General features: G+C 52.2%; 1 protein-coding gene across 2 annotated transcripts; it reads left to right on the top strand.

Annotated features, from left to right (window-relative positions):
- Positions 1 to 3,881: 3,881 nt before the first annotated feature.
- On the top strand, positions 3,882 to 24,055 carry LOC105471199 (EPH receptor B6). Of its 2 annotated transcripts, XM_011723571.3 has the most exons (16): positions 12,555 to 12,791; positions 13,095 to 13,159; positions 13,430 to 14,198; positions 14,926 to 15,081; positions 15,415 to 15,771; positions 15,936 to 16,060; positions 16,440 to 16,602; positions 20,571 to 20,685; positions 20,960 to 21,012; positions 21,203 to 21,322; positions 21,453 to 21,700; positions 21,934 to 22,107; positions 22,767 to 22,916; positions 23,157 to 23,350; positions 23,470 to 23,625; positions 23,737 to 24,055. In XM_011723571.3, the coding sequence occupies exons 1-16, from the start codon at positions 12,692 to 12,694 to the stop codon at positions 23,843 to 23,845; spliced, it is 3,054 nt and encodes a 1,017-aa protein (XP_011721873.1). In that variant the 5' UTR covers positions 12,555 to 12,691; the 3' UTR covers positions 23,846 to 24,055. The 2 variants fall into 2 exon arrangements, with proteins under 2 accessions (XP_070950431.1, XP_011721873.1); XM_071094330.1 differs by lacking the exons at positions 23,157 to 23,350; positions 23,470 to 23,625; positions 23,737 to 24,055 and adding exons at positions 3,882 to 4,885; positions 10,532 to 10,674; positions 11,502 to 11,618 and having other exon boundaries at positions 12,231 to 12,791; positions 21,453 to 22,107; positions 22,767 to 22,898.
- The last annotated feature ends 290 nt before the right edge of the window (positions 24,056 to 24,345 follow it).

Raw genomic sequence — 24,345 nt, 5'->3', positions numbered from 1 at the left:
AAAGGAGAAAGGGCCATGCCAGGGAATTTGATTATTGCCTGGCATCTTCATTACATCTTCATTCCTTTTCTACTTTGTTTCAGATTTTTAAAAGATCTCAAGTGTTGTCGTTGCTGTTTATTGATTCTTGTTGTTGACTAATTCCGCTTTGTTGGTGGTGCCTTAAGTTCTGATGGGATAGATTCTCAGAATCCATTTGAATGTAGAGAGAGACGTATACCAAAGACCAGAGAATATGGGAACCAGGAAATGTGTCAGCCACATCTACAAGTAGAAGGCAGATCTTGTAGAAATGCAGGCCACCCTTGCAGTTTAGGAAATGCAAATGTTTTCAGAGAACACTATCTGGAGGCGGAGCTCCGGAAATAGACTGCATTCTACTGGAAGACCCGACCAGGGGGCCATCTGCTCCACGTCATAGATCATCCCATCTCCTATATGCACCTGAATGGAAAAGACACAAACCAGGAAAGGAGCAGAGAATGGTGTGGAGTGTTGATCACTTCTGCTCTGCATCTGAGGACTGCCCAAAATCTTATTAAAATCTAGAATGTTTTCAAGTCCTATTGTCTGTATGGGTAACTGCAAAGGATTTATTTTTCTTCTGGGATCGTGTCACGGTTATTTTAGAAAGAAGACACTCCTGGCATTTCCCTTCACTCCACTAACTTCCTGGGAACCATCTTTGAGCATTAAACCTATGTAAAGACAATGGTCTGGAGGAAAATACCAGCAAGTATATCCTATAAAAAGGAGATGGAAATCTTTGTTGATTGCAGGGAAAAATGTAGATTACTGTGATCATTTTGTCTCATTTGTGGCAGAGGCTGCTGGTTCCCTGGCTAATACTCTTTCTTTCTTCCTCTCTTATGTTTAACAGCTTTAATTTTATTTTGTGCAGCATGTATTTTGCAGGTTTCAAGCAGGTAGGGGTGGTCATGTGACACTGTCCTGGCCAGTAAGACATATGAAGTCACTGAATGGATCTTCCAGAAAGGTTCTGTGAACAGTGCTAACTCAGCTGGATGTAGCACTTTAATCCTGTTCCCTTCTTTTTCTTGCCTGAAATTTGGAGACCTTGTAGTTGGAGCTCTGGCTAAAATGTTGACAATCTGAGAACAAGCCCTCATCCTAAAGTTGGAGTCTTGTTGACTTGGGGCCTTCGTAGTATTTCTGTGTTATCTAATTTGTTTAAACCACTGTTGTACAACTTTTCTGTTACATATAGCTGAAGTCAACCCCTAACTGAGAGAAGAGCCATCCTCTTTGTCTTGGAGGCACTCATATCTCTGAATACCTTTTTATTATTGCATGGTTAAAGTAATATCAAAGTGTAAGACTATGATGGGTAAACTTTAATGCCACCATGAAGGGTATCCATTACCCTTGGTCTACAAATCAGTTGCAATCTAGGTTTCACTTTCAAACAAACCAGTAACATAGGAGAATTTTTGAACACCCTAGAAGTTTCTGAACAGAAAACAATAAAAGCTTTAGTTGTACAAATGGGCATTTAATACTTCCATTGGTAAAGTGTTTGCAGACTAGACTCCAGCTTTTAGGAAGTACAACTGCACCTGGAGGCCACAAAGCCTCAAGACAGTTCAGTGAAGGGCCTGAGCCCTGTGAGGTCATGCATCGGGAGCTATAACTAATGTTTTGGAATAAGAGATCAGGGACTCAGGAGACTCCTTTATGGCTTTTTACTAGAATTTTTATCAGTGAAATTACTTGTAAAGCTCTTTGTTTATGACAACATCAGCTTACATTAGCTGTTCTAAGGGGAAATAAGGAAGAAGAAAATTGCACATCCTAGGGGAGCGAGAAAAGCCCAAGAAGGAGGCAAAAACTCAGAAAAAAATGAGGCAGAACCAATCTAGGAGCCTTTCTATCTCATCTGGAGTTTTCTACGCAGCAGTTCCTTTTGGCTCCAAATTTACATAATAGATTGTGTGTGCTGGAAATGATGAATTCTATGAGCCACACACTTTTTAGGTCCTGCCCATTAGCACAGAACGTCAAAATATATACATATATGTGTGTGTGTGTATATATATATATATATACACACACAGAGAAAGAAACAGGGTCTCACTCTGTTGTCCAGGCTGGAGTGCAGTAGGACAATCTTGGCTCCCTGCAACCTCCGCCTCCCAGGTTCAAGCGATTCTCCCACGTTGGCCACCTGAGTATCTGGGACTATAGGCGCGCATCACCACGCCTGGCTAATTTTTGTATTGTTTGGTAGAGATGAGGTTTCACCATGTTGGCCAGGCTGGTCTCAAACTCCTGACTTCAAGTGATCCTCTCGCCTCAGCCTCCCAAAGTGCTGGGATTACAGGCATCAGCCACCATGCCCAGCCACATAGAAAAAGTTTAAATATTATTTTTTATTGATTCATTCTATAACACTTCCAAGCACCTGGAGTGTCCCAGGCACCAAACAAATTATAGCAAAAAACTTACATTAAACTTTAAAAAGGAATTCATTACTTTGCTTTTTAATAGCTGCAGGTTGCAGCATACTTTAACAAGGCATTCTATGCTGTCCACCTACCATTAAAACTTGCTTTGATAAGATATAGGTATTTAGGATGCAAAGCTGACTAATCACAAATTTAAATCTCTTTGCTTCCTGAGTACAACGACACTTCCTTTGAAAACTAGATGCCTCTCAAATTTTATTAACAAGACAAATATAACTAATTACATAAGCCTTGAGCAGCAGAAACTTCATTTCATATTATAGTCACCTAATATGAGGTATATCATGCAATAGAAAAGAATGCAGGTATTTTTACTGTATGTCAATACAAGACATGTTGCAAATTACTACAGGAATTTCTGGGTTTTATAAAGTAACAACTACGGTTTGGTTTTGTCCATATTTTTATTTTAACATAATCTAGTTATGTGTCTTTTTTTTAAGTTTTCAATATAACCATAGATGTCTAGCCATCAGGCATGTTAATGTATGAGTCACATAATTCCACGTACAATGCAAATTCCGTTTCTTTGCAGAAGTCTTTGAAAGTCTTGGAGATAACTAATCAGAAAATGAAGGAAGCCCTCCACCACTGAGTTTCAGGGCAAAGGGAAGAAACAAGATAAAGCAGAACGTCAGTACAAGTGGAATTATTAATGACGTTCAAATGCAGAAGCATTAAATACTATCAGGCTTATTTATTGACTCCTGATACTAAGAGTGAACAACCCCCTGGCAAAGTGGGAACTTGTTCGGTAGCCTTTATCTTTCTATCACTTATTCAGTCAATTCATTAAAGCCTGTTTGTCTCTCCCAGGTGACTCTTACTGAGTTTCATTGTTTTGTTTATTGTGTTTGTTGGCTCATAGATCCCTTTCACAATTTTCTTCGGCTTCTGAATGCTCTTTACGTACCACTTTTGATCAGCCCATTTGCAGCTAGTGCTTTAATAAGCATGTCTTTGAATAAATCAAAGAAGCAGGAGAGCAAGATGGGACAGGGCGATACGGGGAGAAAAGGGGGCAAAGGGAATTGCACCGGGTGCTTGTGTTCCCTGGAAAAACCAGCAGGTGGTAGCAACACTTCGTGGGAAAGCCCCAGCCCAGCTCTGTAGGACCCAAACAATAGACCCCAAATTCCCGTCCTCGGCTAGAGAAGGGGTTAGAGGTGGGCGGAAACATTTTTCCTCGTGGCGCCCCCACGGTTCCTCAACCCTGCCTCCAGGCGCCAGCTGAGAGCACCTTGCACCGCCCCTCCTCACCGCAGGGAGGTTCTCTCCGGAGCGCGGGCGAGGGAGGAGGCACCCAGAGGTGCAGCGACTTGCCCAAGCCATGTCAGAGCCAGGCACACAGCAGCACTTCCCCTTTTCAACCCGACTGCCGGGCCCCTTGGGGAGGGTGGATGGAGGGAGGTTCGACTCAGAAGCCCCAACGTTGACCAAGATTCAGACACGAAAAGAGAGAAGAGTTCCAGGCTAGCACAGCGACGCGTTCATACCCAGACGCCCCCCTCTCCCGCTGCCTGAGCTCCCCCCACCACCGCCAGTACTCTCCCAGATTTCTCAGTTTGTCTTTCCCTCCACCCCCTGCTTTTCCTTCCTTCTCTCTTGCTCAGCTCACGCCCACCTTAGTTCAAAGCTGAGTAGGAGCCCCACTGTTTTAGTTCCTAGAGTTAAAGCCGAAGAGGAGGGAGGCGCGAGGGGGTGTGTGCGGGGCTCTGCCCTGCCCTGAACTGTTACGGTCCGGCAGTTGCGCTTCGCTCCGCGGGTATCCGACCCGAGCCCGAGCCTGAGCCCGGGGGCTTTACAGACAGCCTCTTCCCTTCCCACTTCCTGCAGGCGCCCCACGCGTGCGATCCTCCTGGCCCAGACCCGCGGGAGGAGTCCGCCCCCTTCCCGGCGCACAGGCGGGGCCCCGGGCGCGCCCCGCGTCTCCCCCGCGCGCCTGGGCGGAGGAGCGGGCGCCGCGCACTCATCGCCTAGGCCGGGAGGGCGGGCTCGGCTCCCCGGAAGAGGGGAGTGGGAAGGCGGCCAAAGGAGCTGAAGGGGCGGGCCGGGCCGGCCTGGGAGGCGACGAGGAGGGGGCGGGCCGGGCTGCGCTCGCTCCAGCCGCGGCTCTAGAGCAGCGGGCGGCGCGGGACCCGGGACCCAGCTTGGCGACGGCGATCGCGACGCGGGCCCCCAGGGTCTCCCGGTGCCCCACCTCTGGAGTAGCCCCTGCCGCCGGCCTCAGGTCCACCCCGGAATCCCAGGGACTCGCGGAGCCGAACAGACTCGGGCCGGGTGCAGCGGGGTCCCCGGACTGGAGAAGACGCGGGTGGCACCGTGCGAGCTCGAGGAGCCCCGCTGCACTGCGAGGCCTCGGGGGGCGCAGACCTGCAGAGACTGCGGCCAACGGGAAGGTGAGCCCGCGGGGGTTAGCAGACGGGGTTGTGGGATTCGGGGACAGTATGCTTGGGGACAGATGAATTAAGATTTGCAAGAGTAGAGGGGCTCCCCAGCCCCTAGGTGGCTTCCTGGGGGAGTACTGAGGATCCTTCCTCAAGGCCAGTGTGGGGTTCATGAAGGGTGAGGAAATGGTCAGCCTGACTGCTCCCCTCTCACTCCACTCTGACCAGGCATCATTGACACCCCATTACCCTTGCTGTTAGGACCCCCCAGTTGCGTTCCCAGACATTGTCCTCTGGCTCTGGCTTGGGAGTCCTAATCTGGGAGGGTCCTCGCAGAGACTAAGCTCCAAGCTTGAAACAGGATTGCTACCCCTCTGACTCCAGTGGCATCACTACAATCCCCTTGGAGCTGGGAGGAGTCAGGAGGCTGACCACACACCTGTCCCCTGCTCCCCACTCCCAGCCCCATGACCACAGTTAATTAAGCCTTGGAGGTGGAAGGAATGCTTGGTTCCTGCTGCCCAGCCATCACCCCCAAAGTGCAACCAAAGTCTATTGCGTGCTCCTGCCCCAGCTCCACCCTCGCTCTGCTCCCTCCATCTGGGTGCTTGGCCCTGCTTGCCCCACACCCCCACCCACCGATCTTGGCCGTCTGGCACTCTCTCTCCTCCCATCCCTGGGGGAGCTGGCATGGACCCAGCATAGCAATGTTGTAATGTCCCTGGCAGTGCCCATGGATCGGAGCGGCTGGGCCTGTTCCCAATCAGTTAACCCAGGTCCTCCACCCGCGGGGGGAACTTGACTGAGGCTCTAGGAGTGAAGATGCTGGTCCTGAGCTGAGAGACTAGTGGGAGGGAGCTGTGTGGGGCTGTTAGTAGACCACAGAAGCTGCCCAAGTAATGGAGCATTGGAGCATTGAGGCTTCTGAGTGCTGCTCAGTGGGGCCACTTGGCTTTTTCAGGGCAATGGGCCTTTTTTCTCAAAGGAAGATTAGGGTGGGGGTGCCTACGTACTTACCTGGTGGCCTCAGAAGGAGGACTTGTTCGGAGTCTGTTACTCCATTCAGGGTGCAAGAAGATGGCTGGCAATGACGCTGAGTTACCAGAATGCTGGGCAGCAACAGGCTGGGATGGGCTGAGCGTGGGAAAGGCAGGATCCTCCTTCCGGGAGGGCTGTTCTGCTATCACCCTGTCCTGAGCCTGGGCCTTTGACCCTGAGTTCCCACCCCACTCCCCACTCTAGGTGAAGGAGGGTGGCAGGTTCTGGAGGGTTTGGGAAGCCTCAGGTTTCCCTTTCTTTACCCACCCCCCACCCAGTCCCCCCCCCGCCCCGCCCATCCCCAGGTGTTTCTGCAGAAGCACCTCCTGGGGCCAAGAGCAACTCACAGCCAGACTGAGGGTAGAGCAGGGCCCAAGGTGAGGAACAAGAGCCCATAGAACCACTCCGGAACCAGCACCGATGTGCATCTTCTGCCACAGGAAAGCAACAACCCTCCTCTACACAGACGGCATCTGCTCCCGCCCACCTCACCTCATACACATTTCCTTACACACTCCGCCAGGTAGACACATCTTCAGGCACTGCTGACGCAGGTGCTACTCCTGGCACTCAGGGGCTTTCTTCCACAACCTTCCACTTACTCATCTCTCAGGCACATTTGCCTCCTGCCCCAACACCCTCCCTTATGCTCTTTTCCAGAGCCACGCATGTCCCCGTCAGTGCACAGAGTGGCTCATTCTAAGTGGCTGTCTGGCTAGACCTAGACACTGCCTGCATCTTAAAAGCCTCCCCCAGCTCCACAGCCTGGGAGTGGGAGGCACGTTTGTCTGAGTCACAGTGCTCTGGGGTACATTCTGAGGGGCTGGAGGCCTCCAGGGACACAGGACTGTCCTCTGCTAGGTAATCTCCAAATTGGCTTCTGCAGCCAGGGAAGCAGGGGGTAGAAGGGCCGGAGGACAGCCACCTCCTCACTGTCTGTCCTGGATGCCTCCATAAAGCCTGATGATGGGATCCTTCTCAAGGCAGGAGGCCAGAGCACGAAGAGATCTCCAAGGTGGAGATTAAAGGATAGAGGCTTCAGCATTAAACTGAGCAAGGATTATACTGGAATTTCCTGGGCGTTTAACAGCTGTGAAACAGGATGGGGGACAGGGCCTGTGGTACTGACCCCTCCCACACAGACTTGGTGGCTCACAGGTGTAAGGACCAGCCCAGCAACCACACCAGACATAAAACCTCGAGCCCCTTTGCCCTCGAGACTGTTCTGCCCCTACTGGACTCTGCAGCCTGCTTTGTCTCACTAAATTGTTCCTGTCTGGGCTCGCTTTGGGGCCATGCCCTTTACTATGTGTTCCCAGCGGAAAGTCCCCTGGGTTCCCCTCTGTCCCTTCATAGCCTCATCCCTTTGCTTGACATCGTCGAAGAGAAGCATGCGTGATGTCAGCAGTGGGACACTTTGAACTTCTTGGGAGAGAAGCTTAAAGACTAGCCAGAGATAACAATTATTTTGCTTTTCTTGTTGGTATTATTTCACTCATTCATTCTCAGCTCCTACTGTATCTCCACCTCTACCTTCTTCTTATAGATGAACATTTCTGAATATTTTGAAACATAGAAGGAAAAAGGTGTGGGGAGTGAATAAAATGTAAACATATGCTTATTTGTCTAGGTTTTACAAATATTTTTCTTTTTTGTTTAGATTTTAATTATGAGATTTTACTTTAATTATAAAAATAAGGTATGCTTACTGTAACAAGAAAAATAATTGAATTATGTATAAGACAAAATTATTGCCCCCACCTACAATCCTTCATTTCTACCTCCCACAGTAACCCATTTTAATGGCCTAATATGTCTTCTGCCTACCTTCCTCCAAGCTTATTTGGCTTACATTATTTAATCTTTAAAAATTCACTTTGTGGATTGAGGTACACAAACTATATTAAGTAAGCTTGATTTGCTCATGAAAGTATCATATTTAGCATTTAATTGGAGCATGGTTAATTTTTAAAAGTCTTACCGATTTACCAATGTAATTTACTTTTAAATCTTTCTTTTCTTTTCTTTGAGACAGAGTCTCACTCTGTCGCCCAGGCGGGAGTGCAGTGGCGCCATCTCAGCTCACTGCAACCTCCGCCTCCCGGGTTCACGCCATTCTCCTGCCTCAGCCTCCCCAGCAACTGGGACTACAGGTGCACGCCACCATGCCCGGCTAATTTTTTTTTTTTTTTTTTGTATTTTTAGTAGAGACGGAGTTTCACCATGTTAGCCAGGATGGTTTCGATCTCCTCACCTTGTGATCCACCCGCCTCGGCCTCCCAAAGTGAAATCCTTCATTTTTATAGCAACATAACTCATAAACTATGCTTTGTAAGCTATGATTCCACAAATCTTTAATTTTTGCCAGTTTCTGAAAACAAAACCCAACCTTGATACCTAAGAAATGGTCTTATTTTTGTAAACCAAAGAGATGTAGCAGGTTTGTGGATCTATTGTCTCCACTGTATCAAAAAGATATTAAGTGATATATCTATAAAAGAAGCTGAGAAAATATTATTAAGTCATAGACTGAAATTTTTGTTACCTGAAACTTTGTCTCATCAGTCTCATTTTCTCCACCATTATTTTATATTCACATTTCTGCTGTTTCTGGTTTTATATTTTTAAAACCTTATACACATCTGAAATGTGAATGTTTTTCTAAAGGAGATAGGTTCTTTTGCACATTCTTGTGTTAGAGAGTTTCTAAATACTGACCAGTTCCTTTTGTAAGTTGGAGGAGAGGATTCTCAAGCAGGCTGTGAGATAGGAGCAAGGGGCCTCTACTTGCAGAGGCTGCTTCCCATCTCTGTGGCAGGAGAGATGTACTGGCCTGTTCCTGGGATGCTCTCCTGGACCAAATGCAGAAGATGCTCCATGCCCACAACCATTGAAGACACTTTGAAAAATCAAGTTCTGAGTCCTGCTTACTTAGCATTCCAGGCATGTGGAGCAGCCGTGTTCTTGTCACTTATGTTTCTGCCTTTGAAATTGGCTTCAAAAGAATCTGCAGTGGTATGAATTTTGCTGACAGCAATTTATTCCATATCTTAATAAAGCTTCCTTTTTCTTTATTTGGATTCCTGCGACAGGGACACACCCATATTCTTTTTATATATTAAAATTAAAAGTCTTGAATGTATCTGGTTTGTTCGATAAGCAAGAACTCACCTAACTTCCTAGTCTGACTCAGCAACAATTTTTTTTTTTCCTGAAAAAATGTATTTATAACCTTCAGTCTTCTGGATCTGAATCTAAAAGAGGTCCTCATCAAACATGAGAAGTATCCTACTGGGTACTTTAAGATCCTCAACCATTTCTTTTTGGTGACTATCTTTGTTCTTAGTAAAATTTCAAAAAACTGCTGAAGTGGCAATCCACAGGCAGTGTCTCCATTTTTCTTCTTTGCTTTATGCTGTTTCTTGATGGCAGAAGCTGAGCGGCCTTAACATGCATGTTTCATAATTGCTTTTGCTCTTTTTTGGATCTTCGGGAGGGAGGCCAGCTTCGTGTTGTCATTACGAGGCATGCAAAGGCTATGCAAGCACGCCCTATTGCAACCACAAGTGACTGTGTTCCTTGTAGTTCGGGTCATCAAAGCAAGTATCTTGCTATTCATCTTCCAAAGTGTTCCATATTGGACAGCTGATATTATCTGCAGCGCATCTTTTCTATCGTGCTTGGCTGTCTTTCAAAATAATTCATTGACATATTTCCAAAATATTTATTGTTCTTTCTTCATGATTATTTGTCTAGTTGTAAGCTTGAGAAGACACAGGGCTTACTATTTCTTCTTTGTACAGATTACAGAATCCATCCATGTTCTGAGTGAAAGAAAGAGACTATTTTAAAGAATAACTTCTGGGCAAATGGTAAAATAGCCTTCATTGTTTAAAAACCTGCTGCTGGCGTTTTCTTTCCCTGTTAACAGTATTTCTTAGGACTCCGTGACTCTGGTTTGCTTCAGTGTGTCAAGCACGTCTCCAAATTAAGCCATTGAGAGTTTGGGGGGATGCACTTAAAACATAAATTACTTTAGGATATTTATTAAACAGCCATTGGTGATGGTGCCAAGGCTACAGAATTTAATAGCTATGCATACTTTTTACTTCATGATCTCCCCGTTCCTCTCCAAAGCATTTATTTCATCTGTGAAGGACCCTAGTAGCATTTCAGACATTTTTGCAAAGAACATTACTTAAGAGCAGTTTGCCATATGGAAATCCTCCTTGTCTCCATAGGCTGTAAATTGAACTCTCTATTTCACAAATACGGTTGAAGATGTATAAAAGGTGAGTTTCAGGGGCTAGTTGGCAGGTGCCTACTCTACATCAGCCCACACATATGTAGAAATGGTGTCTCTCCATGATAACTTCATGGAGAGCACAGCCCACAGTACCAGAAAAAAATTAGTAGGAATCAAATTACAATTTTCATATTCGTCACAATTAAAGTTTCATAGTTTGATTTTAGTTTTATGATAGTTTTCAACAATCCCAAGGCCATATATATCCAGGAAAAACAAATCACAACTTCTCTTCTAATTGACTTTTTTTTTTTCCTCTCAGTTCTATGTCTTTTGAGCAATCTGGGCAACATGTCTCTTTTTTTTCTTCACAGAAATAAAGGGATTATAGTGCTCTAGTCCACCCAATTCACAGACTTCTGAGACTCAGACACGAGGAGAGATAGAGAACCACCAATCTCTAGATCAACAAGCAAAGGAGGTGCCAAGGCTGTTTGTCTTCATTGTGACACTGGAGGTAGCTATTCCTTCCGTTCATTTGCTCGTGAGCTTAGTGGTGTGCCTTCTGAAGGCACAGGAGGGTTTTATAGAAGAGGTAGCTTACAACACAGTTCTGAGAAGGCATTATGAAGGTATGAGCACTATTTTGATTAACTTTACTAAACAGTTATTATCCTATAGTTTTAAATAAAATTTTAATGATTTAGTTGAAATAATAATACACAGGCAAGAGTTTAAGAATGCAAAAATTTAAACGGATGCAATTAAAGAGAATACAATGAAAGTAAGCCTCTCTTGCGCTGGGTCTCAGTCCACTTCCTTTGCCTTTTTCACAGGTTTTGGATGCTCTTCCATAGATATCCTTCCATACATATGTATGTGTATATATCCTTCTTAACAAAGGAGAGCTTACTTTGCACTGTTCTCCACCGTCCCACTTTCACTTGGAAACAATTTTCATATCAGTGCATAAGCAGTTGCCCACATTTCTTTCTAAGGATGTACCATAATTTTTAACCATCTTCCAACTGATGGACACTTAGTTTACAGCCTTTTCTCTTATAAACAATTTACAATTAATGTCTTTGTTCAAACATCTGCGCAAACCCATACATGTGTACAGTACCTGAAGGACACATTCTTACAGTGTAGCTGCTAGGAAGATATTACCCAATTGTCCTCCCAAGAGAATATTCCAATTTGGACTCAAGCAGAGTATGTACAAGAGAACCTATTTCCCGCACCTTCTCCAACATGGTAAAAATGGTGTCTTAGGCAACTGTGGCTGCCATAAAAGTGTAATATCCAAGTAGCTTATACACAATAGAAATATCTTTCTCACAGTCTGGATGCTGGGAAGTCCAAGATCAGGGTGCCAGCATGGTCAGTTCCTGGCGAAGCCTCTCTTCTAGGTTTCAGACTGCGCTCTTCTTTGTTGTGTCCTCGAATGGCAGAAAAAGGGTGAGAAAGCCCTTTGGGGTCTCTTTCATCTGGGCACTAATCTCATGATTAGTGAGGGCTCCACCCTCACGACCTAATTACCTCCCAAAGGCCCCACCTCCTAATACCATCACCTTGGGAGTTAGGATTTCAACATATGAATGGGGGTGGGGGCACAAATATTCCTTCTATAACAAATGGCCTGTTGCTGTGGTTTTAACATGATTTCCTTTAAATGTGAGCAAACAAGAAGCATCTTTTCATATGTTAAAGCCATAGGGTTATTCTTCTGTAAGCTCTAGGAAAACATGCACCCCTTGGGGCACGAGGATCTTTGTTCACAAAGTGTATGCCAGACCTCCTTAGCTCTGCCCCTCCCTGCACTGTCTCATTTATCAGAGTGAATCTTCATGCCTGTGTTCTTTCTGCATTTATTCTGGTCCCTTCCCTCCCATCATACCCCACAGCCATCTTCCTGTGTCCCTCCCGCTTCACTGCTTCACTGAAATTTCTAGAGTATCCAGGTCCATCGGGGGTGGGGCAATGTTGTGAGGATTCAATTCATGTGTCCATAGGATGGAGCAGCTTCTTAACCAGCTGCCTTTAATGAAAATCTTCTAACTTCCAATACAGGGTGGCTCTTGGAGGAAGGGAGGAGAGTAAATGAAGAGAAAGAACTGGAATAACCCCTTACAGGAAGAAAAAAAAAAAAGGTAAAATTGACCCAGAAACACCCTCTGCTCCACTTCTAGGAGGGAGAGCTGTGAGAAATGAACACAGACGGGGTCGCACAGGGAGTAGGCATGAACACTCCAAGATGGCCAAATTGGCACAGGCTCAGGAGAGGCAGTACGCAACCTGGCTTCTGTCCCATGGTGGGTGCTGGGGCGATTTGAGAGCTGTAGGAGGAGACACAACTTTTGGAGCCTGGGCTGTATATGAAGAAACGCTTTCCTCCCATCTGCCTCTTGTGGTCTTGTGTGTCTCCTCAGGAGCAAGCTTAGCTGTATGCGCTGAGAGTCTTGCAAAAGCTGCAGCCCCACCCAGGAGCAGGGTGGTGGCTGGGGCGATGGTGGACGCCCTGAAGATGCCCCATGGCTACTGAAGGGGCTGCTCAGTTAGTGAACAGAGTGGCGGGCATGGTTTGTAGCCTATGGGTGCTGCTCCTGGTGTCTTCAGTTCTGGCTCTGGAAGGTAAGAGGGAGGGGAGACAGGAGAAACCCGACCTGCCCTAGAGACCCAGTGCAAGGGGGAAGTGGGAAAGATTCAGAAAAGGTAGATAAGAGCGAAGACATCAATAAACGGAAAGGCATGGTGAGGATAATGAAGACCCACATCAGATTTGTCAGAGAAAGGACCCTGACGGACAGCGGTGCTCCTGCTGGCAAAGACATGGGCCCGGGCGGGGCATTCTTTTGTTCCCGGTGGGAATAGAGTACGGGCTGGCAGTGCTGGCTGGAGGCTTGGCCACTGTGTGCCCCTCTTATTTCTGGGCAGAGGTATTGCTGGACACCACCGGAGAGACATCTGAGATTGGCTGGCTCACCTACCCACCAGGGGGGGTGAGTGCCACTCTCATTCTGAACCTGAATCCCTTGTCCCTGCCCCTCCCTGTTCCCTGAAGAGTGGAATTCATGAAGGAAACCCTGGGTGAGGATTATGGGAAAAGGATCCCTCCCTCTAGAGCACCAAGATTTCAAGATATCCCCTATCTGCTTTACTTGTCATTAATTTTAAGTCCCATTGGAATAGGTATGTCACCTTCCCTATACCCTCTGCCTAGCCTTGCTTAAGCCGGGAGCCTCTAAAGCTTCTCCTGCCCCTTCCTGCAGTGGGACGAGGTGAGTGTTCTGGACGACCAGCGACGCCTGACTCGGACCTTTGAGGCATGTCATGTGGCAGGGGCCCCTCCAGGCACCGGGCAGGACAATTGGTTGCAGACACACTTTGTGGAGCGGCGCGGGGCCCAGAGGGCACACATTCGACTCCACTTCTCTGTGCGGGCGTGCTCCAGCCTGGGCGTGAGCGGCGGCACCTGCCGGGAGACCTTCACCCTTTACTACCGCCAGGCTGAGGAGCCCGACAGCCCCGAGAGCGTTTCCTCCTGGCACCTCAAACGCTGGACCAAGGTGGACACAATTGCAGCAGACGAGAGCTTTCCCTCCTCCTCCTCTTCTTCCTCTGCAGCGTGGGCTGTGGGACCCCACGGGGCTGGGCAGCGGGCTGGACTGCAGCTGAACGTCAAAGAGCGGAGCTTTGGGCCTCTCACCCAACGTGGCTTCTACGTGGCCTTCCAGGACACGGGGGCCTGCCTGGCCCTGGTAGCTGTCAGGCTCTTCTCCTACACCTGCCCTGCCGTGCTCCGATCCTTTGCCTCCTTTCCAGAGACGCAGGCCAGTGGGGCTGGGGGGGCCTCCCTGGTGGCAGCTGTGGGCACCTGTGTGGCTCATGCAGAGCCAGAGGAGGATGGAGTAGGGGGCCAGGCAGGAGGCAGCCCCCCGAGGCTGCACTGCAACGGGGAGGGCAAGTGGATGGTAGCTGTCGGGGGCTGCCTGTGCCAGCCTGGACACCAACCAGCACGAGGAGACAAGGCCTGCCAAGGTGAGACCCTACTCCTCTTGCACTTGCCTGACACCTCCCACCCACCCGCAGCCTTTGGGCTCCTCTTCTGAACACCCCAAAATTCATTTCATCTGCAAAAGTCAGGAATAAGCCATCTTAGGAAAGGACCCCTATTTTCCCTAATTTTATTTCTTAAAGCACTCAAACTTGCTATCACCCACTCATCTGAAATTTCTGGAATCTTCTGGAGCCTTTCACGGCAATTGCCTTCTCCTAAGTCTCCAGGCCTGAGAAGTGATGGAGACCAAAAGGAGTTTAGCTCCAGCTCCAGGGTTACTATGGAATGGAATCCTTTAGTTCCCATTCGCCCTTCTGTTGGGAGGGTCCCTGCCTCGCAGGGCCAGGTGACAGGGACGCAGGTAGAGGAAGGCAGTGGATGGCAGCTAGGGAGAATGACTGCAGCAGCAGGCCTCCGCAGAGGGAGCTTATGCTATAAGCCGGGAACACCCACATCTGGCACTGGGCCTGTCTGTAGCCCCCACGGCACCTCACTTTCTCCATCCATGGAAATGCAATTCTGTCCCAGCAAATGGCAGAGGAAATCTCTGCCTGAGGGAAGACAGGGTGGGGTTCAGTCTTGGAAGAAAAGGAGAACCAGCTCTGGGGAAGAGAAGGCTGCGAGGATAACTGCCTGCTGTGTGTTGGAAGCTCAGGGTGGGTGGACAGAGCGAGTGTGACGCCCCTACTCTCTTCTCTGCCTCCTCAGCCTGCCCACGGGGGCTCTATAAGGCTTCTGCTGGGAATGTTCCCTGCTCACCATGCCCTGCCCGCAGCCACGCTCCCAATCCAGCAGCCCCAGTTTGCCCCTGCCTGGAGGGCTTCTACCGGGCCAGTTCCGACCCACCAGAGGCCCCCTGCACTGGTGAGTTCCTCACCCAGCCCTGCAATGGGAAAGAGACTGGGAGAGGGGCCAGAAGTTCGGGGAGCAGGCAACACTGGGGGATCTTTGCATTTGGAGTGACTTGTTTTTCCCCTGTTTTCTTGGCTTCCTCCCCTCCCTGTCCCCCCTCTTTTCTCTCCCTGACCCATTCTCCCCTGGGCCCACATCCTGCCTTTCTGGGCTACCACCACCCCATGCTCTTCTGTCTCCTCCCCTCTGGGCCACCCACCCTCCCCTGGCTCCTTCCTTCCTCAATCACCCCCCATGACTCCTGCCCTCTTGGCCCTTGGACTACCACATCTTCCGGCCCCCCAGGTCCTCCATCGGCTCCCCAGGAGCTTTGGTTTGAGGTGCAAGGCTCAGCACTCATGCTACACTGGCGCCTGCCTCGGGAGCTGGGGGGTCGAGGGGACCTGCTCTTCAACGTCGTGTGCAAGGAGTGTGAAGGCCGCCAGGAGCCTGCCAGCGGTGGTGGGGGCACTTGTCGCCGCTGCAGGGATGAGGTCCACTTTGACCCTCGCCAGAGAGGCCTGACTGAGAGCCGAGTGTTAGTGGGGGGGCTCCGAGCACATGTACCCTACATCTTAGAGGTGCAGGCTGTCAATGGGGTGTCTGAGCTCAGCCCTGACCCTCCTCAGGCTGCAGCTATCAATGTCAGCACCAGCCATGAAGGTGAGCCCTTTTCCTTGGCCTCTGGGATCCCCTGCCTCTGCTCCTTTGAGCCCCCTTCCCTACTCCTGATCTCCAGCCTGGTCCACCCCTGCCGCCCTCCCCTCAAGGCTGACCCTGCTCCCAGTGACTCCTATCCCCCTAATAATTTTCCTTTTGCACTCTAGTGCCCTCTGCAGTCCCTGTGGTGCACCAGGTGAGCCGGGCATCCAACAGCATCACAGTGTCCTGGCCGCAGCCCGACCAGACCAATGGGAACATCTTGGACTATCAGCTCCGCTACTATGACCAGGTGCGCAGGAGGAGTGGGGAGTCCGCAGCAGGGCCGGCAGGAGCTCACAGTCCTCACGGTGGGGGCCAGAGGTGACCAGGTGCACAGGAGGAGTAGGGGGTCCGCAGCAGGGCCCGCAGGAGCTCACAGTCCCCACAGTGGGGGCCAGAGGTGACCAGGTGCACAGGAGGAGTAGGGGGTCCGCAGCAGGGCCGGCAGGAGCTCACAGTCCCCACAGTGGGGGCCAGAGGCTGAATGGGCAAGGAGAGGTGCCCAGAAGCCTGCAGCACTGGGCATGTGTCTGAGAGCCCTGTCAACCAGGGAGGGTGGCTGGGGGCCTTAGGGGCAGAAGCAGGGGCAAGAGGGGGCCAGGCAGGGAGTGAATGGCTGTTACCCCCAGGCAGAAGACGAATCCCACTCCTTCACCCTGACCAGCGAGACCAACACTGCCACCGTGACACAGCTGAGCCCTGGCCACATCTATGGTTTCCAGGTGCGAGCCCGGACTGCTGCCGGCCACGGCCCCTACGGGGGCAAAGTCTATTTCCAGACGCTTCCTCAAGGTGAGTGGGGGTAGGGGGCCGGATGGGCAGGTAAAGGCCCAAGTGGGTAGTGAGGAGAGGCCCAGGGACTGTCTGGCCTTGAACCCTGGCCCAGTGCTCTCCAACCAGAAGTTCTGTGGGGAAGGAGAGTGCCTTTTGCTCAGCAGCTGACCTAGGGGCTCCTCGGGGAGGTGGGGAGTTGTAGGGGTATGTATGCATGCTGTGTGTGGATGTGGGAGGGCTGTGGGTGTGTGTGTGTGTGTCCCTGTGTGTGGATGTGGGAGGGCTGTGGGCGTGTGTGTGTTGTGTGTGTCCCTGTGTGTGGATGTGGGAGGGCTGTGGGCGTGTGTGTGTGTGTGTGTGTCCCTGTGTGTGGATGTGGGAGGGCTGTGGGGGTGTGTTGTGTGTGCCTGTGTGTGGATGTAGGAGGGCTATGGGTGTGTGTTGTGTGTGTCCCTGTGTGTGGATGTGGGAGGGCTGGGGGCGTGTGTGTGTTGTGTGTGTGCCTGTGTGTGGATGTGGGAGGGCTGGGGGCGTGTGTGTGTGTGTTGTGTGTGCCTGTGTGTGGATGTGGGAGGGCTGTGGGTGTGTGTGTGTTGTGTGTGCCTGTGTGTGGATGTGGGAGGGCTGGGGGCATGTGTGTGTGTGTGTTGTGTGTGTCCGTGTGTGGATGTGGGAGGGCTGTGAGCGCGTGTGTGTTGTGTGTCCCTGTGTGTGGATGTGGGAGGGCTGTGGGTGTGTGTGTGTTGTGTGTGTCCCTGTGTGTGGATGTGGGAGGGCTGTGGGTGTGTGTGTGTTGTGTATGCACCTGTGTGTGGATGTGGGAGGGCTGTGTGTGTGTGCCTGTGTGTGGATGTGGGAGGGCTGTGTGTGTGTGTGTTGTGTGTGTCCCTGTGTGTGGATGTGGGAGGGCTGGGGGCGTGTGTGTGTGTGTTGTGTGTGTCCCTCTATGTGGATGTAGGAGGGCTGTGGGCGTGTGTGTGTTGTGTGTGTCCGTGTGTGGATGTGGGAGGGCTATGAGCGCGTGTGTGTGTGTGTCCCTGTGTGTGGATGTGGGAGGGCTGTGAGCGTGTGTGTGTGTGGGCGTGTGTGTGTTGTGTGTCCCTGTGTGTGGATGTGGGAGGGCTGTGGGCGTGTGTGTGTTGTGTGTGTCCCTGTGTGTGGATGTGGGAGGGCTGTGGGCGTGTGTGTGTGTGTGTGTCCCTGTGTGTGGATGTGGGAGGGCTGTGGGTGTGTGTGTGTTGTGTGTCCCTGTGTGTGGATGTGGGAGGGCTGTGGGTGTGTGTGTGTTGTGTGTGTCCCTGTGTGTGGATGTGGGAGGGCTGTGGGTGTGTGTGTGTTGTGTATGCACCTGTGTGTGGATGTGGGAGGGCTGTGTGTGTGTGCCTGTGTGTGGATGTGGGAGGGCTGTGTGTGTGTGTGTTGTGTGTGTCCCTGTGTGTGGATGTGGGAGGGCTGGGGGCGTGTGTGTGTGTGTTGTGTGTGTCCCTCTATGTGGATGTAGGAGGGCTGTGGGCGTGTGTGTGTTGTGTGTGTCCGTGTGTGGATGTGGGAGGGCTATGAGCGCGTGTGTGTGTGTGTCCCTGTGTGTGGATGTGGGAGGGCTGTGAGCGTGTGTGTGTGTGGGCGTGTGTGTGTTGTGTGTCCCTGTGTGTGGATGTGGGAGGGCTGTGGGCGTGTGTGTGTTGTGTGTGTCCCTGTGTGTGGATGTGGGAGGGCTGTGGGCGTGTGTGTGTGTGTGTGTCCCTGTGTGTGGATGTGGGAGGGCTGTGGGTGTGTGTGTGTTGTGTGTCCCTGTGTGTGGATGTGGGAGGGCTGTGGGTGTGTGTGTGTTGTGTGTGTCCCTGTGTGTGGATGTGGGAGGGCTGTGGGTGTGTGTGTGTTGTGTATGCACCTGTGTGTGGATGTGGGAGGGCTGTGTGTGTGTGTGTGTGTGCCTGTGTGTGGATGTGGGAGGGCTGTGTGTGTGTGTGTTGTGTGTGTCCCTGTGTGTGGATGTGGGAGGGCTGGGGGCGTGTGTGTGTGTGTTGTGTGTGTCCCTCTATGTGGATGTAGGAGGGCTGTGGGCGTGTGTGTGTTGTGTGTGTCCGTGTGTGGATGTGGGAGGGCTATGAGCGCGTGTGTGTGTGTGTCCCTGTGTGTGGATGTGGGAGGGCTGTGAGCGTGTGTGTGTGTGGGCGTGTGTGTGTTGTGTGTCCCTGTGTGTGGATGTGGGAGGGCTGTGGGCGTGTGTGTGTTGTGTGTGTCCCTGTGTGTGGATGTGGGAGGGCTGTGGGCGTGTGTGTGTGTGTGTGTCCCTGTGTGTGGATGTGGGAGGGCTGTGAGCGTGTGTGTGTGTGTGTGTCCCTGTGTGTGGATGTGGGAGGGCTGTGGGCGTGTGTGTGTGTGTGTGTTGTGTGTCCCTGTGTGTGGATGTGGGAGGGCTGTGGGCGTGTGTGTGTTGTGTGTGTCCCTGTGTGTGGATGTGGAGGGCTGTGGGTGTGTGTGTGTTGTGTGTGCCTGTGTGTGGATGTGGGAGGGCTGTGGGTGTGTGTGTGTTGTGTGTGTGCCTGTGTGTGGATGTAGGAGGGCTGTGGGCGTGTGTGTGTTGTGTGTGTCCGTGTGTGGATGTGGGAGGGCTGTGAGCGCGCGTGTGTATGTGTGTCCCTGTGTGTGGATGTGCGAGGGCTGTGAGCATGTGTGTGGGCATGTGTGTGTTGTGTGTCCCTGTGTGTGGATGTGGGAGGGCTGTGGGCGTGTGTGTGTGTGTGTTGTGTGTCCCTGTGTGTGGATGTGGGAGGACTGTGAGCGTGTGTGTGTGTGTGTGTTGTGTGTGCCTGTGTGTGGATGTGGGAGGACTGTGAGCGTGTGTGTGTGTGTGTGTCCCTGTGTGTGGATGTGAGAGGGCTGTGGGCGTGTGTGTGTGTGTGTGTCCCTGTGTGTGGATGTGGGAGGGCTGTGGGCGTGTGTGTGTGTGTGTGTTGTGTGTCCCTGTGTGTGGATGTGGGAGGGCTGTGGGCGTGTGTGTGTTGTGTGTGTCCCTGTGTGTGGATGTGGAGGGCTGTGGGTGTGTGTGTGTTGTGTGTGCCTGTGTGTGGATGTGGGAGGGCTGTGGGTGTGTGTGTGTTGTGTGTGTGCCTGTGTGTGGATGTAGGAGGGCTGTGGGCGTGTGTGTGTTGTGTGTGTCCGTGTGTGGATGTGGGAGGGCTGTGAGCGCGCGTGTGTATGTGTGTCCCTGTGTGTGGATGTGCGAGGGCTGTGAGCATGTGTGTGGGCATGTGTGTGTTGTGTGTCCCTGTGTGTGGATGTGGGAGGGCTGTGGGCGTGTGTGTGTGTGTGTTGTGTGTCCCTGTGTGTGGATGTGGGAGGACTGTGAGCGTGTGTGTGTGTGTGTGTTGTGTGTGCCTGTGTGTGGATGTGGGAGGACTGTGAGCGTGTGTGTGTGTGTGTGTTGTGTGTGTCCGTGTGTGTGGATGTGGGAGGACTGTGGGTGTGTATGTGTGTTGTGTGTGTGTGCCTGTGTGTGAATGTAGGAGGGCTGTGGGCGTGTGTGTGTGTGTGTTGTGTGTGTGTGCCTGTGTGTGGATGTAGGAGGGCTGTGGGCGTGTGTGTTGTGTGTGTGTGCCTGTGTGTGGATGTAGGAGGGCTGTGGGCGTGTGTGTGTTGTGTGTGCCTGTGTGTGGATGTAGGAGGGCTGTGGGCGTGTGTGTGTTGTGTGTGCCTGTGTGTGGATGTAGGAGGGCTGTGGGCGTGTGTGTGTTGTGTGTGTGCCTGTGTGTGGATGTGGGAGGGCTGTGGGCGTGTGTGTGTTGTGTGTGCCTGTGTGTGGATGTGGGAGAGCTGTGGGGGGGTGTGTGTGTGTGTTGTGTGTGCCTGTGTGTGGATGTGGAAGGTTTGCGGCATATGCACGCGTGTTGTGTGTGCCTGTGGTGTGTGTGCGTGCCTGGGCACATGAACAAGCACCTATGAGCCACCTGGCCCACCTGTGACCCTGTCGGCTGGTCCCCCAGGGGAGCTGTCCTCCCAGCTTCCGGAGAGACTCTCCTTGGTGATTGGCTCCATCCTGGGGGCCTTGGCCTTCCTCCTGCTGGCAGCCATCACCGTGCTGGCGGTCGTCTTCCAGCGGTGAGTCCCCACCCCTGCCCAACTCTGCCCAGCGCCATTAACTCCACAGCCAAACCTCAAGTCCTGCCAAGTCCGGAGCCCCCAGCAGAAACCCCACACGGGTGCTCCTCCCATCAGCCAGCCCCTGCACGGGGCCCCACGTGGAGGTGGACAGGAGGGCCAGACTGGTGTCCCCCTCCACAGACCAACTAAAGAGCAATCTCTGAGGGTAACAAGGGGGCAGCAAGGGGGTGGAAATGGGAGCATCATCCCCGGTCACCGTTTTGTCCCTCAGGAAGCGGCGTGGGACTGGCTATATGGAGCAGCTGCAGCAATACAGCAGCCCAGGTGGGGATGAGGAGAAGAAATGGGTGGGGCTGGGGAACACACGGGTGGGGCACATGGCAGGGAAGGCTGGATCCCCCCAAGATTGGGGGAGCTCGTTGGCACAATCTTCTGGAGGTAAGTGGGCATGTCTGGGGTGTGTGGCCAGCCCTGCTTGCACAACCCACTCAGAACATACTCCACACTCCTCCAGGACCTGGGGTGAAGTATTACATCGACCCCTCCACCTACGAGGACCCCTGCCAGGCCATCCGAGAACTTGCCCGGGAGATCGATCCTGCCTATATCAAGATTGAGGAGGTCATTGGGACAGGTACAGCAGGGGCAAGGCAGGGATCAGAGCGACGGGGCTCCCTTGTGGCCTCCCCTGGCCAGTCCCATCCAAACACAGCCAGGACACTGTGAGCCTTGATCCCCACCCCGACCTACACCTATTCTCCCAGGCTCTTTTGGCGAAGTGCGCCGGGGCCGCCTACAGCCACGGGGACGGAGGGAGCAGACTGTGGCCATCCAGGCCCTGTGGGCCGGGGGCGCCGAAAGCCTGCAGATGACCTTCCTGGGCCGGGCTGCGGTGCTGGGTCAGTTCCAGCACCCCAACATCCTGCGGCTGGAGGGTGTGGTCACCAAGAGCCGACCCCTCATGGTGTTGACGGAGTTCATGGAGCTTGGCCCCCTGGACAGCTTCCTCAGGGTCAGTCCAGCCTGGGTGAAGGAGGAGGGTCCTGGGGTCCAGGAAAGCTTCCAGGAGACAAGGTCCTATATCTTTGCTTCTTACCACCCCACCTTCCATGGTCTCTGTCCTTCCTTCCCAGGCCATTTTCTGATTCCACACCCTCCCCCTCTCATGCTGTTGTCTGCTGTGCAGTATGACGAGGTCTCCCTGTCTCCAGTCACTGACCTCTGCCCCCTGCCCCTGCCCCTCAGCAGCGGGAGGGCCAGTTCAGCAGCCTGCAGCTGGTGGCCATGCAACGGGGAGTGGCTGCTGCCATGCAGTACCTGTCCAGCTTTGCCTTCGTCCATCGCTCGCTCTCTGCCCACAGCGTGCTGGTAAATAGCCACTTGGTGTGCAAGGTGGCCCGTCTTGGCCACAGTCCTCAGGTGAGAGCACAGCCTTGGGGGCACAGCCTGGGGCCTGTGGCATGCCCCAGCAGGTGCTGGGTGGAGGGGTGGTGAGCCGGAATCCGGGGTGGGCACCTCAGCTGGGATGTCATAGTCCCCGAAAGGAGGGAGGCTCTCCTGTGTGATGGGGGACATGAAAGCCTAGGTGACCTCAGGGACCGAGACAAAGAAAGGGGATGAGGGAGGGGAGACCTGCAACAATCTAGAACTACCCCCTGTCCTTCCCCCACTGTGGAGATTACAGAGACTCCAGAGTCAGCACAGCTGGGTACAAATTCTGAACACTCTCCTCTCCGGCTCTGTGACCTTGGACAAGTTCACTTTCTCTAAGCCTCACCTTCTGCTTCTGTGAAATGGAGATAATATCATCCACCTTGAAGGGTTGTTATGAGGATTAAATGAAATGCTTGATGTAAAACCCTTAACATATCTGAGCACATAGTAGTTGCTCAATACACGTGACTATTGCTTCTGCTTCTGTGAAATGGAGATGATATCATCCACCTTAGAGGGTTGTTATGATGATTAAATGAGATGCTTGATGTAAAACCCTTGACATATCTGAGCACAAAGTAGTTGCTCAATAAACGTGACTATTGCTATGATTATTACTATTTGCTTTTGACTCTACCCCTCAGGGCCCAAGTTGTTTGCTTCGCTGGGCAGCCCCAGAGGTCATTGCACATGGAAAGCATACAGCATCCAGTGACGTCTGGAGCTTTGGGATACTCATGTGGGAAGTGATGAGTTATGGAGAACGGCCTTACTGGGACATGAGTGAACAGGAGGTAAGCACCGACCTAGACACTGCTGATTTCCCACCCCGATCCCTCCCTGGTTGGAACATTCTAGTAGGACCTCCATTCTCTACTCCATTTGTATTCTAAGATCTCATGGCTCTTGGATTCCATATATTTGAGTTCCTTCTCCTCATGTTCCACCAGATTCCAGCCCACCCTCCTACCCAACAAAGTACTTCCCTCTACTAACAAAACTTCCCATCATCATAGTCTTCCTCTGACCCCCAGGTACTAAATGCAATAGAGCAGGAGTTCCGGCTGCCCCCACCTCCAGGCTGTCCTCCTGGATTACATCTACTTATGTTGGACACTTGGCAGAAGGACCGTGCCCGGCGGCCTCATTTTGACCAGCTGGTGGCTGCATTTGACAAGATGATCCGCAAGCCGGATACCCTGCAGGCTGGCAGAGACCCAGGGGAAAGGTCTGGAGCTTGGGGCTAGAGTCTGGGAAAGCCAGGGAGGGTAGATGCAAACCTAAAGAAAACTGAGGAGAGGGTCTAAGATGAAGAGACCTTGACCCTGCTTGCCCCTCCCCTCTTAGGCCTTCCCAGGCCCTTCTGACCCCTGTGGCCCTGGACTTTCCTTGTCTGGACTCACCCCAGGCCTGGCTTTCAGCCATTGGACTGGAGTGCTACCAGGACAACTTCTCCAAGTTTGGCCTCTGTACCTTCAGTGATGTGGCTCAGCTCAGCCTGGAGTAAGCAGGGAGTGGTGGGGTAGGGGGTGAATGCTCTGGGCCGCTGGCTGGGGGTCGTACTGGGGATCTCGGAGAAGCTGGCCCAGAATTGATCCCCTCCCTCCCAACCAGAGACCTGCCTGCCCTGGGCATCACCCTGGCTGGCCACCAGAAGAAGCTGCTGCACCACATCCAGCTCCTTCAGCAACACCTGAGGCAGCAGGGCTCAGTGGAGGTCTGAGGCCGCGGCAGCGTGCCGGGAAATGATGATGCCCGTGACTCAGGCCTGGACACTGGTCCGAGAAGGGACATGTGGGATGTGAGCCGGGCTCCAACAGCCTCTGTGAGAGATGCCCCACAGCAAACCCAACCCTCCCGATGGCTGCATTCCCTGGTCCTCCGCCTCTCCACCAGCCCCCTCCTCATTAAAGGGAAAGAAGGGAATTTGCAAGTTCGGTGTGGTGAGGCCTCAGTCTGCAAGGAAGGGTGAGGGAGGCCTCGAACAAGGAACAGAGGGGTGGGGCGGGCAGGTGGCACCGCAGAGATGCAGAAGGGGAGCTGGGCAGGGATCCGAAAATGACTTTATTGAAGATGGAGTTGGCAAGACCTAGCTCCACTTCACCCCACCCCCGGAGCCTTTCCTGTCTCCCTCACTCACATGCTTTCCACAAGCTCTGCACCTCCCTGCACCTGCCTGGATGCCCTGGGAAGGGCACTCTCTCTCCCCGCTTATGACCCTGA

Source organism: Macaca nemestrina, chromosome 4, assembly GCF_043159975.1.
Source record: "Macaca nemestrina isolate mMacNem1 chromosome 4, mMacNem.hap1, whole genome shotgun sequence".
In the NCBI taxonomy this organism is placed as follows: Eukaryota; Metazoa; Chordata; class Mammalia; order Primates; family Cercopithecidae; genus Macaca; species Macaca nemestrina.
The sequence above is the reverse complement of the archived record's forward strand: the minus strand, read 5'-3'. Positions and strand labels throughout refer to the sequence as shown.

What these genes read in the sequence shown, in the direction of transcription:
- LOC105471199 (XM_011723571.3), top strand. Translation starts at nt 12,692, where the DNA reads ATGGCTACTGAAGGGGCTGCTCAGTTAGTGAACAGAGTGGCGGGCATG. An exon ending in TTCAGTTCTGGCTCTGGAAG is followed by an intron (nt 12,792 to 13,094) that starts GTAAGAGGGAGG and finishes ATTTCTGGGCAG; the next exon opens with AGGTATTGCTGGACACCACC. An exon ending in GGCAGAGACCCAGGGGAAAG is followed by an intron (nt 23,351 to 23,469) that starts GTCTGGAGCTTG and finishes CTCCCCTCTTAG; the next exon opens with GCCTTCCCAGGCCCTTCTGA.